The 12,018-nt window shown below is 32.3% G+C and overlaps 1 protein-coding gene across 3 annotated transcripts in view; it reads left to right on the top strand.

Annotated features, from left to right (window-relative positions):
• The window catches only part of LOC126850495 (ABC transporter G family member 20), a 44,456-nt gene that overhangs the window by 18,308 nt on the left and 14,130 nt on the right, over window positions 1–12,018 (top strand). For 2 of the 3 annotated variants that reach the window (XM_050593583.1, XM_050593582.1), the window contains exons 1-3: window positions 10,658–10,740; window positions 11,194–11,289; window positions 11,565–11,666. The exons of the other annotated variant lie outside the window; for it this stretch is intronic. In XM_050593583.1, coding sequence (XP_050449540.1) covers window positions 10,673–10,740; window positions 11,194–11,289; window positions 11,565–11,666 — 266 coding nt within the window. In that variant the 5' untranslated portion in view covers window positions 10,658–10,672. Of the gene's footprint in view, window positions 1–10,657; window positions 10,741–11,193; window positions 11,290–11,564; window positions 11,667–12,018 lie in introns of those variants that run through there. 3 annotated transcript variants of the gene reach the window in all.

Here is a 12,018-nt window from a genome sequence, read left to right as displayed (position 1 = left end):
GCAGCTAAATTCTTGCATGACAAAAAAGTTAAAAATTAATTTATTTATTATTACTAAATAAAAAATATTTTCGAATGGCGTCATTTCAGCTTTGACATGTCCATTAATCACGCAATAACTAACAGATTTTTTGACTGTGTGTGAAGAAAGAAAGAGATTCCTAATTGGATTAATCGGCGTTAAAACGTGTTGTAAAAAGTAAAGTTTAGTTGAACGAGCAATGCACGTAGGTGCGAAGGAACATTTACGAAGAGTCAATACACCTCTCTTTACTTCCAAAAGACTCGCGGTATCTAGAATATCTCTTCGCAAACAATCCATTACGTCTTCTCACACGCGCGTCACGTCATCCTATATTCGCATCAGTCCCAAAATAAGAGAATTGAAGAATTTCACGAAGAAATATCAGCAGAAAGTTGCTAAAAATTCACGATATTTGATTTAAAGAAACCACTATTAATGGACAATTATACGCTCGACTGATACTTCCGTTGATTTTTGTCCTCACACAAAAGTCAAGACAGAACTGACGAAATTTCTTCACGACACACATTCTTCGTTAAAATCGCTCTAAGTGAAATTCTTTCTGAAATTAGCTAAATTTGTCTTCACGCGACGCGAGAAAGTAGTCTAAATTGTGGTCTTGAAGAATCGTTTTCTAATCCAGCAGTGATCGAGTTTGATCGATCTGACTTTGATTTCCCTACCACAGCAATCACATAATAAAATTATAATAAAATGTCATAATAATAATGAATCATAATAAAATTCGAAATGAAAAGAGAGAGCATATTAATGATATGCAATTATGTTGGAAATTAAAAAATTTGCGAAAGAATAAAATATTGATTTTCATTCCTTAAATACATTTGATATTCAAATTGTCTCAATCTATCATTCTCTCCTCTAAAGATTTTATGCGTCAACAAATATCATGCGTTACAAAAAATTGTAAAAAAATATACATTGTATTGTATTTATTGACACACACACATTCATATTTCTGTAGGAATTGACGTCAGTTCGCTGGTGTCGACTAAAATTCAATTTTGAAAAATTTAAATCCGAAAGGAATATGCTACGGCGCCACTGTCTTATTAAACATATTATACGAGAAACGTATGTTTCGTAGAGACTCGCAGAATTGTCGGTCTCACGTAATAAAAGAAACGGAGTCGTGTTCTGATGATACCGGAACACACGCTGCAGTGAAATCGAACGTCACGAGACGGACGACTATCTTCGAGCACATCTTCACACGTGCATTAACATTTCTCATCTTTCCTTTTTAAGAAACATCAACTTCCAACTGATCTTTACATCAAGCTCTATTGTAACGAGATAGTAACATTGATAATGACATTTTGTTTTAATTATTGTTTTTATAAAAAGTGATGCGTTCATAAATCTAAGAAAAATCACTTCGTGCAAGAATTAACTGTTTAAATTTTAACTTAAATATAAAATGTTTTAATCTTTTAACAATATGACATATTTTTTATTATTAATCTTTGACCTTTTAAGATTGTAAATTTTAAGGAAAAATAATAAAAAATAATTTTAAGAAGTCAAAAAAATTGAAATAAGAAAAAATCTAGAATCTTCCAAAATTTAGAAATACATATTTTTAATAACACACAACCCAAGCTATTTGTTTGATTTTTAATGATTAGTGACATTTAATGTTCTGAGAATTGTTGAATGTTTTATATTAAAAGACCAAAATTACGGTAGAAAATATCTTTAGGCGAGATATATTCCAGTGCATTGACTTGCATTGTAATGATCGTAGAATTTCTGATAGATTAATTAATCATTCCCGAAGATAAATGATAATATGTATCTGGTAGCATAACAAGAAGAAAATCCCACGACGATATCGAGGTACGATGTGAAAGACCGAGAGAAATATACTTTCTAGACGGCATTAGAAGGAAAATGTATCCGCAGCTTAAAACGTACCCGCGGCAAAAGTATTGTTTCGTCTTTCGCGATGCACACATAAGGTCAGAGGTAGCAGTTGCTGTTATAACTTTCATCTATGGAGAATTATACTATGGGGATTATACTATGGGGGAATCCTATCATGAGACAAAGTCTAATCGCTCCTTTATTTCATAAAAAAGAAAAAAAAAAATGGAACATATTAACATGCGTATAAAAAGTAATACGAGAATAAAATTAAATTCCATTAGGTTTATGTAATTTAATACATACACGCGTTACAAAAGGATTATTTATAAATTTTATTAAATAAATTGTAATTACGTCGGCAGAAGCAAATGACGAAAATATAATATGCCACAAGTTTGGATATCTCACGATAAATCTATGCAATGATATTAATTGCAACATGTCGGTTACACAATAACGAGAGGTGGGCGCTTGGAAAAGGAAGACAAAAATATTGTTCTAATTTGCCGCACGCTCGCGCCTTGCAGAAGCGCGAGTTGCAAAATGGAAGAGAGATTAACTCGCGAGCGTTAATTCGCTCCGGATGAGCGCGCGATGGCGCGTTGTCTGAAAAAATAGCGACGAATAGAGCTGGCTCGCGTTATTCGCACGCTTTCTCGCAAAAACCCCGGAGGTTGCCCAAACCTTGCTTCCCCTTTTCGCTTCCTCGTCGCGCACGACAGCGATTTTCTGCGCGTTTTCTATGCATATCCTCCTCGCGTACGTTTATTCTGAGAACCTCGATCGCGAATTCGCATGCGAACGAAACACCGAGGCGTAGTATTTGTGGACGAAGCGTACCTTGAATTATTTTGTTTTCGAACTGCTTGCTTACTGTGTCAATTTTCTTTTGTACGTATAATTGTTAAACACGGAATAAGAATTAAAAATGAAAATGAAAAGAAATCCTACAATCAAGCACAAAGAATAAACATTAAGAACAAAAAGAGAAGGTATATGAATAAAAGACTTCATCGGCAACTCTTGGCAAATCCCTCATTTGTTACTATATTATAATGATATTTTTTAAAATCCTCTCATGCAAATGAATTGTCTTTGTTGATAAGATATGCAGATTGATAATGAGACATATAAAATGCAAGAATAATGTATTCATCTTTTATAAGAACGCATAATAATATTATTTATTTGTTATTAATTTTATATTATGATCAAATATATTTTTTTCATTGAAAACACCGAAATTATTTTAAAAGGGAAATAATCATGTTATCATAAAAATATACTTGCTACACTTTGCTCTCCCTTTCTCTCTCTCTTTCACCGCCTTCTTTCATAATAATTCAAATACTTTACATAAGTTTCTGTTTTTTATATGGATAAGACATCAAGACATATTCATCACTGAAGATCAGAAATTACACAATCTCAATAATTGATGATCTTTCTCGTTGCTACTCAATTAATATATATAATTTTTCTTTATCTCTATTATTGTTTGTTCTAAAATTTTTTTACAGTTGATAAAATTATTATTTCTTCATACATAATAAAATTTATTTTTCTTTCTTAAATAATTTAAGATATAATTACAATATATAATGACATCATTAATGATTTAATATGTTTGTTATTCTCTCTAAATTGATTGCTTTACATTTATTAATCTACTATGTTTATTGCATAAATATAAATATAAAAACTATAATATAAAATGTATAAATATAAAAACTAATAAAAAAGATAAGCCTGTTATTTATGATCTGTTATCGTGTAATTTCTGTAAATCTTCGGAAAAGGAAACTGGATGATTGCATTATCGTGGAGATTATATGTAGATATTGATTATGTATATACATTCCGAGAAATCATGCATATATCTCTTGAAAAGGGTCATGTTAATTGCACAATCTCGTCTGACGCAATTGCACTAAAAAAATTGCTTGCTCAGTTTGCTGTGTTTATAACATCTAGGCTATTTTATCTCTCGTATACATATCTACGAATTTTCAGATGCATCTTCATTTTACGAGCGATGTTTTGGGATTGTCTCCCTTATCATGTTCGAATAAAATAGAAAAGATGATTTTACGAAATTTTATGAATTGTTACCAGACTTTATTCTACGTTTGTCATGAATCTGCAAAGCAATCAGCTGACGTTCGAATGTGATCGACCAATCGAGAATAACAAGCTTTAGATTCTAATGAGAATCGCGTGGAATTGCTTCAAGGAAACACCAACAGTTCAAAGTACAAGCTCGAAGTATTTATGTATCGTTAGTTGTCATAGAAGCTTGTAGATTCACGCTACGTATCACCCGAAGAGATTACGGAACAGCGCGATTAAAACTGCCAATGGATGAAAAAGTAAAGCAAAAAAAAACGCGTGCGAATAAATATCATGTCACTAAGCGAATTATGAATATACACGCGTTATGCAATTGAAATTGATTTGATTGTCTTAGAAACCAACTTGAACTGAATGAAGGATATCAATGCTTTCATTTATTCGATAAGAATAAAGAATTCTATATTTTATCCGTTTATTTCGCGCCAAATATTGAAAGTAATATTATTAATAAATCTTCTTGTATATATAAATGCTATCTATCAGATATTTAAAACATGAAAACATTATTAAAGGTCTGCTAAGAATAGAGAACTTAACCCAAAGTATAGAAAACTCTCAATTTTACATATTCATGTCAATTATCAAAAATTTTCTTTAAAAAAGTATCTCTCAATAATATAATTCAATAAATCAGAAAGAATTATAAATTTCAAAAAATATTGATATCTTTCATGCATATATTCGAGCACAATTGAAACTTCTATTGGAAAGAGCATTTACAGCTTTACACGATAAATCAATAAACAATAAAAGAACGAATAATATGATATTTTATTAACCTGTCATCGAAGCTATAAACATTCGCCAACCGATCGCGAAAGATAAATCGCTAACGTGACCGGCGTCTGTCTTTATTTCAATTCGCGTTATGCAAGGGAGTCGTTATCGTCATCGTCATCATCGTCACGACCCCGGGAAAGATGACAACAGAATCCCGGTTGAAGACGCGACGAAACGCAGAAAGAAACGTCAAGACGAAGAAGTCCACCCGTCGAAGGCCGGAGGCATCGCGCGACGCTTGGTCATTTGAGTCACGCTCGAAAATCGCGCGGCCAGCGTGCGACATCGCGAGCGGAATCCGTGACGCTGGGCTGGAAATGTGCCAAGGTCAATCGGCGGGTGCGGATATTAAGGCGAAAGTGGTGTAATGCGACTTGGACATCGACTTGGAAGAGTCGAAATGAGCGAAGTGGAACAGAGCGAAGCGGGGGTTCGGGATTTCTGCAAACCCCCGGAGTCCGGCGAGACGTAAATGACAGCATATATGACGTAAGACGTGCATGCGGAGATAGCATGTAATGTAAACATACCGTGTAACAAGAGAGAATGTCATTTCGAAATAATCATTTTGGACGAAACTTTATGGAAAGCTTGCAGGGCGCTTAAGATATAATAATAAATCGAAATAATTTGTAAAAAATTGAAGTATTTTGTGAATTTTTAATAATTTTGATACGCAAATATCGTGTATTTATTTAATTTATATATTTTGTTTCTCTCTCTCTTTTTTTACAAGATATGTAAAATTTTGTTTTAATAAAAATTGTTTTAATAAAAATTGCTTTAACGTGGCGGAACGATTTTACTGTTGCCTTCATAGTCGGAAGTTGCAAAAATTATTTTACACATATACGATTTGGCAATTAATTTGCCCGCCTCTGATGTCACAACTCTAGATAATAGATCTACAATGGATTATACGTACTTAAGCCATTTCGTGTAAGCCACAAAGTTTCACTCGAATTTAATTTAGATCGACGGTTTTTTTTCTTCGTGAAAAAGTGCACTTATACACGTAGGCAATTATATAGTCGTCGCGAATGAGTGACTCTTTCCTAAGAAAATTGAGGCATCGTTACGTTATAATTACATAAGAATGCATACGTGCTTACACGCATCAGATTATAAAATCCGTAATGAAAGCATAATCCGTTATCAAACACATATTCGTAAATGTTCCGAAGATAATTAACATAACTGCGCATGGAAAAAGAAACATTGTAAGCCTTTTGGATAATCCTATTCACATAAGTCTGAGCAATTAATTTCAAATAGCTGCCGAAATTTAAGAAGAACCGTTATTTGCGTATTATCTGTCAATCAATTGTCACTTGAATATGTATGAACGAGTATATTTTAAATTTAATTATTAAATTGCAATAACGGAAAGAATAATTCTGTCTTTCTACATTTACCATTTTCAAATTTATATGTGTGTTTTTGTATATAATTTAGACTAATTGTAAGAAACGAATATCGTATTAACAGATTAGACTTTTTACTAATGATATATCTATCCAATTTATATGCCATTAGAGATTTTATTGATTGCTTAACGAGCACCAACTGTAAGTATTCGCAAAGTTGTCCGATTCGATTCAGGTTAAATATCCACCAAAAATTTTCAAAGTCATCTCTTATATGGAGTCGACATATAATTAAAAAATCATTGCACGTTAACCATTGGACGGACTATTGGACAACGAAACTGCTGACGTATCAGCTGACATTTGAACGATAAAAAATGCGTTATAATGTTTAATTAAAATTTCTATAGCTTATATTAATAAATTTAAATAAATTGACGAAATCATTGGACACATAAAATCATTGGACACTAAGCAGGATGATAATTAAACAGAGTAATTGAATAGAATAATTTTGTGTCTTTTGTTTATAAAGAATATAAAATCTAAAAAATAAATATTGAAAAAAGAAATGGCTACCCGAAAACCTTGAACGAGGAAGGTTCTATCTGAATTAAATGTGTGTTAAGTAAGAAAGGAAAGAGAGAAGGTAGAGCTAGATTAATTAAATTAGCAAGATTGGTCGAGTGGAATTAATTAAATTAGCCCTTCATCCACGTAATGCACATCGAGTTTGAAAATAGCAAGTTACAACACACGACAAACAGATGCGCCTGGTAAAGAAGCATCACATATTACATTGTTCGATGCAATCTCACTATAATTGAAAGTAATTCTCACACAGACCATACTTTAATCGTGTTTTTCTACGCTGAATAACATTCCGAGAATTAAACCACGCGTCGCTTGATCAATTCCTCGATTGCACTCGAGCACTCTCATTATGAGAGATTTTGAAGATAGAGAAGAAAGAAAAAAGAAAAAGAGAGATCGGTACAAAAACTTTTTTTTTTTAAAAAAAAGTTAATTTAATATTTGAGTTTATATTTTTTATATATGAACATAAAAAAAATATCCTCGCGTGCTCTTTTGAAAAAAAGAATTTTGAAACACATTAAAGGGGACAAGCAAAGAAAAAACGCGACATCCGCTAAAACTTCTTGGAGAAATGGAACGAAGTATATTGCGGGGATAATTTTTGCATTGATTTTCGACGTTGAATTTGACCATGGCCCAGAAAACAAAGAATCTTTCCACACGCGTCCTTGCTCCATGTTTTCAATCGGAATATCGTATTGTGTAACAATTCTGCACTTCGATTTTCGAATACTAAACGACGTGGGTATAGTGATCTCATTGACATTAGTAAATTGGGTGGTAGTAAACGATTAAGTCGACAGGATAGATTTGCGGCAACTTAATAGCAAACTTGTCTTAATTGCGGAACTTAACTTAATATAATTTTCTAAAAAAAAAAAGGGCAAAAACAAGACGAGTACATAGTACAGTGTAAAAATATATTTAAATTTGTATGCAATAAATAGAAATTTAAAAAAAAATGGAGAACATATTTATATATACACTTGGCGTTTTTTCTGTGTATTTATTTTATTAAATATTTTAATATCTTTCAAAGAGACAAGAAGTAACCACGTGTTTCTTCTGCAAAAATCCTGAGAAGCTATATACATACCGACTACAATATATTCTTATCGGCAAAAATAAGCATACACACACACACACACACACACACACATATTTCGTGCTTGTGAAAGAACAAACGTTAATGTTCAAATATATTTTTAAATTTTTTTTTCATACATGCATTTATTTTATTTAATATATTTTAATGTATTTAAAAAAGATAAAAATAACGTGTTTTATGACATAAAAAAATCCAGCTAAGATACTCGGTAGCGCCTTGATAGCGACAATATGTCACGAGTATAATCGCATGGCCAGTTACTTTTTATATTATACTTGACATTGCGATATTATTGTATCACTTGTTCATAATGCGGATATTTTTTAAGTCAACAAAATTGTTTTTAATTTAACATACATTTAATTTTAACGTATTCTCTATAAAATTATTCGTTTGTAGACATTTTTTTTATATTTAGATAAATAATTACAGAAGTATTAGAGTGTATATAAGCTCTCGTCGCTATTATTACATATAATTTGTTAAGCATCTTTAATTAGCATTCTCTATTGTGTATATGGTGGAACAAAAAAAAGTATATTTTATATCAAAAATCCGAAAAAAAATTTATAATTTACGGCGGATGAAATGTACGACAAGTGACATGACCTTTAGAGGGATATATATCCCTGATAAACGAGGGTTTATAAACTTATGTTTCTAATGCTACATTTACGCAATCGATATCTAAGCATGTGGTACATATAATAGACAGATATTCGCACAGTGTCATTTTGCAAACGGAAGATCGCGCATCTGTTCGCATCTTCGCCGTTTATGTCGGCGAACGCGCTTATATGCGGCCAGACTTAACGAACGATCGGTAATTACGACTTATCGCGAACTCACAGCTATAAATCATAATGATAATGATACGTATCATGCTGGAATCAATCGCGCTGCCGATGGGAGGAACACCACAGCTGATCTGCAATTGTTAAGCAGTTCGCACTGTCAGCTGATATCGCGGTTTTACAGAGCTTTACTGAAGCCGTTTTGTAATAAATCGGAGATCTTTGCCTTGTGACGAACGAACAAATTATGTGTACCGTATTGCGGCCAATACGCACGGAATGAGGTGCGTCCCTGCACGAGATTGAAATGTGTGTTTTACTTGAAGCAATAACATATGTCAAGACTAAAATTATAAATGCGGAAATATTACAAGTAATTGAGTGATCAGAGCAACTTTTTGCGCTTGTCTATTCTGCGAAATGTGCAACAAATTGGATATTTCTGATATAATTCTTGGTAATGTAAAAAATTAAATTTATCTGTATAATTACATTTGCGAATTCTGGAGCCACGATTTATTATATAAAAATATTGTATATATATAAAAAGTTTGTAAAAAAAATCAAGAAGATTGATTAACTATCTCATTAATAATGTCTGTGCATATTTCAATATTTCGTATGTTCGGAAATATCGAAAATTAATTTAAAGTTTTGGAGCAAATTAATCCATTGGCGAAGAAGTGAAAGAACAAAAATTAAGGGATAACGCAATTTGATTGTAATTGTCCAAAAGTATTGCCTCAGCTTGAAGCGACGCTTTAAGAAATAAATCGACACGTTTCACAGATGATCACTCGAGCTATAAAAAGCAAAGTATAATCAATTCAAAGTTTATAAAAAAGATTCTAAATTCATTGCTTAACATTCTTTATGAGCATAATAAAACGGACTTCAAGCTACAAGAAAAAATCATGGTATCCTGTCTATGATCGTACGACGTCGATAGACTGTGTAAAACGGTTTATGCGCGGCCGTGACCACATCGTCTTAGGCTTATGCAGTATTAAAATAACACCGGCAGCAACGATGAACTCCGACATCGGTGCGGCAGCGCTAGCTACGCAAGAATACGCAATATCAAGTGACAACTTTCGCTGTCATATCGGCATGACGGTTCGCACGGATAGTCGAGTTTAGTCAAGGAATCACACCGCACCGAGTTCGATTCCAGTTATTATTATAATAATATAATATAAAACGAAAACAACACAAATGTTAATTTTCTTCTTTTTAAACGCACTTTTTTCACGCGTTTATTACACACGTGGAAGAATTCGCTTTTTTCCACATACCATAATAGCCTCTCAATAAAATTCCAATCAATTTTCGCCATTCTACTTTTTATATTCAAGGTATAAAAAATAGATAATTCTGGATAAGAATAATTCTTCAACTGGAGCATAAATGTATCTGTCAATTATTTGCTAGATTGATCTCGATAATGTTTTAATAAGCACCAATGTATAAATCGATAGACTTGAGGTCTAAAAAAAAATTAATGCAACCTTGGTGAATCGAGTAATCGATTTACCAAGCATAGAAGTTTATTTTATTTCGAAACACAGTGGCATATTTTACGAATAATCAAATTTATTTATAAATCTACTTATTTACAATTCTCTCTCTTTCTCTCTATCTCTATCTCTAGCTCTTCCTCTAATAAAAATTAAAACAATAGATTATAAATAAAATTTTTGATATTATAATAAAGAGATGTAAGAGAATGTCTATCGAGAATATCTATCTCTCATAAAACGAACATAAATAAACTAAGTAACCGTAAATCACAGGAGGAGTATTTTCGATTCCTCGCATGTATTCTTACGACAGTAAAAGTGAAGCTAAAAGAGAGGTCGACGTGCACATATGCGTCACGAATAAAGCTAATTCAAACGCTTGATTGCTTCAAGATGCTATCACTATTTTCGTATCTACAGGGATCAATACGATTTTCCTCTCACAAGCCAAACACAATCATGGGACGCAAACGGGACATCAAATCGTGCCCGCCTACGACCAAAGCCAGATCTAAATTTGTATCACGGTAATGATGACTTCGCCGATATTTTAACCTTCGTATTCTTTGTTACAAATTTATTATAAAATTTTTTTATAATTTATTATAAAATTATATGAAATCAAAACTATTTTTGACTGCGTATATTTCGTGCAGAATTAAGTTGTTATTCTCATGTATATATTTTCTAAATTAATTATCAAAAATTATTTAAATATACAAAAAATTATTATATATATATAATTATTAAATTATTTTATTCAAAATTTAAAATAGTTACAAATAGACTATTTATATTAGTAAATTTTATGTTTTCCGTCACACATCTTAATAAAACGTTACAATTAGATACTGAATTGAACAAAAATTGTTGAAAAAAATTAAGCTATTTGCCAAGTCTATTATAAAATTAAGAGAATACGAAGGTTAATCGGATTGAGATGACTGTTTGCAACAGCGTGGAATGCCTTTCTTTCTTAGACGCGAGACGATTCCGCGACGCAAACGGCGCGACAAGTTATCCACACCATTTGAATTGCCTGCCATCGAATTTAAGCAGCGAGTGAAAACTAGTCGGTAAAGGATACTTCACGATTTTATAGCGATGGGTTTCATGAGAATTTTCTCATTCGTTTCTGTCTGCAAAAAGTATTCGCTACCATCCCTGAGATATATACAAATCATGAGATCTTAGAAATCATCTCGGAAATTTAATTATGACATTCTGATTGAAAGAAAATTGAAAACTTTCGGAGAATGGATTGAACCCATCGCTGATGAATGTAACACAGTGTAGTACCTTTCTATCTCTCTGACAGGCATACCAATGTGTTAAACCATTTTACGTTTAGATTAACGAAAGTTCGACAACATGCGGCTCGAGTCGGCGATATGCCATCTAACTCAGTGTTGGTCACCGAATTTGCATCGCAGGAACAGCCTGATCAACAAAGGTGTTTTTATACACAATCTTGAATATTATTGTTGTACACAGATACATTAAATGTTACAACACTCCATCGCTCAATTAATATAATTGTCGTGCAATCAAATTTTTACGAACGCACTAGTGATTATTATAACATCATTTCCGTAATATCTCGATGTCGTATATGTACATTTTTTTTTTTTTTTTGTAGAGATGTCTATTTTATATTATTTCTCTCTCTCTCTCTTCCTTTAATTTATTTACAGCGTGCTCCAGATGCAGGAATTAAAAAGTGTATCAGCACATTTTTTTTTTTTTTTAAGTGCATCGCTCTGATGCAACAAAACATTTTACTGCTGCACTTTTTGCCAACGCAT

The sequence above is a fragment of the Cataglyphis hispanica genome, chromosome 6 (genome assembly GCF_021464435.1).
Source record: "Cataglyphis hispanica isolate Lineage 1 chromosome 6, ULB_Chis1_1.0, whole genome shotgun sequence".
Taxonomy (NCBI): Eukaryota; Metazoa; Arthropoda; class Insecta; order Hymenoptera; family Formicidae; genus Cataglyphis; species Cataglyphis hispanica.
This window is presented reverse-complemented; position numbering and strand designations above follow the sequence as displayed.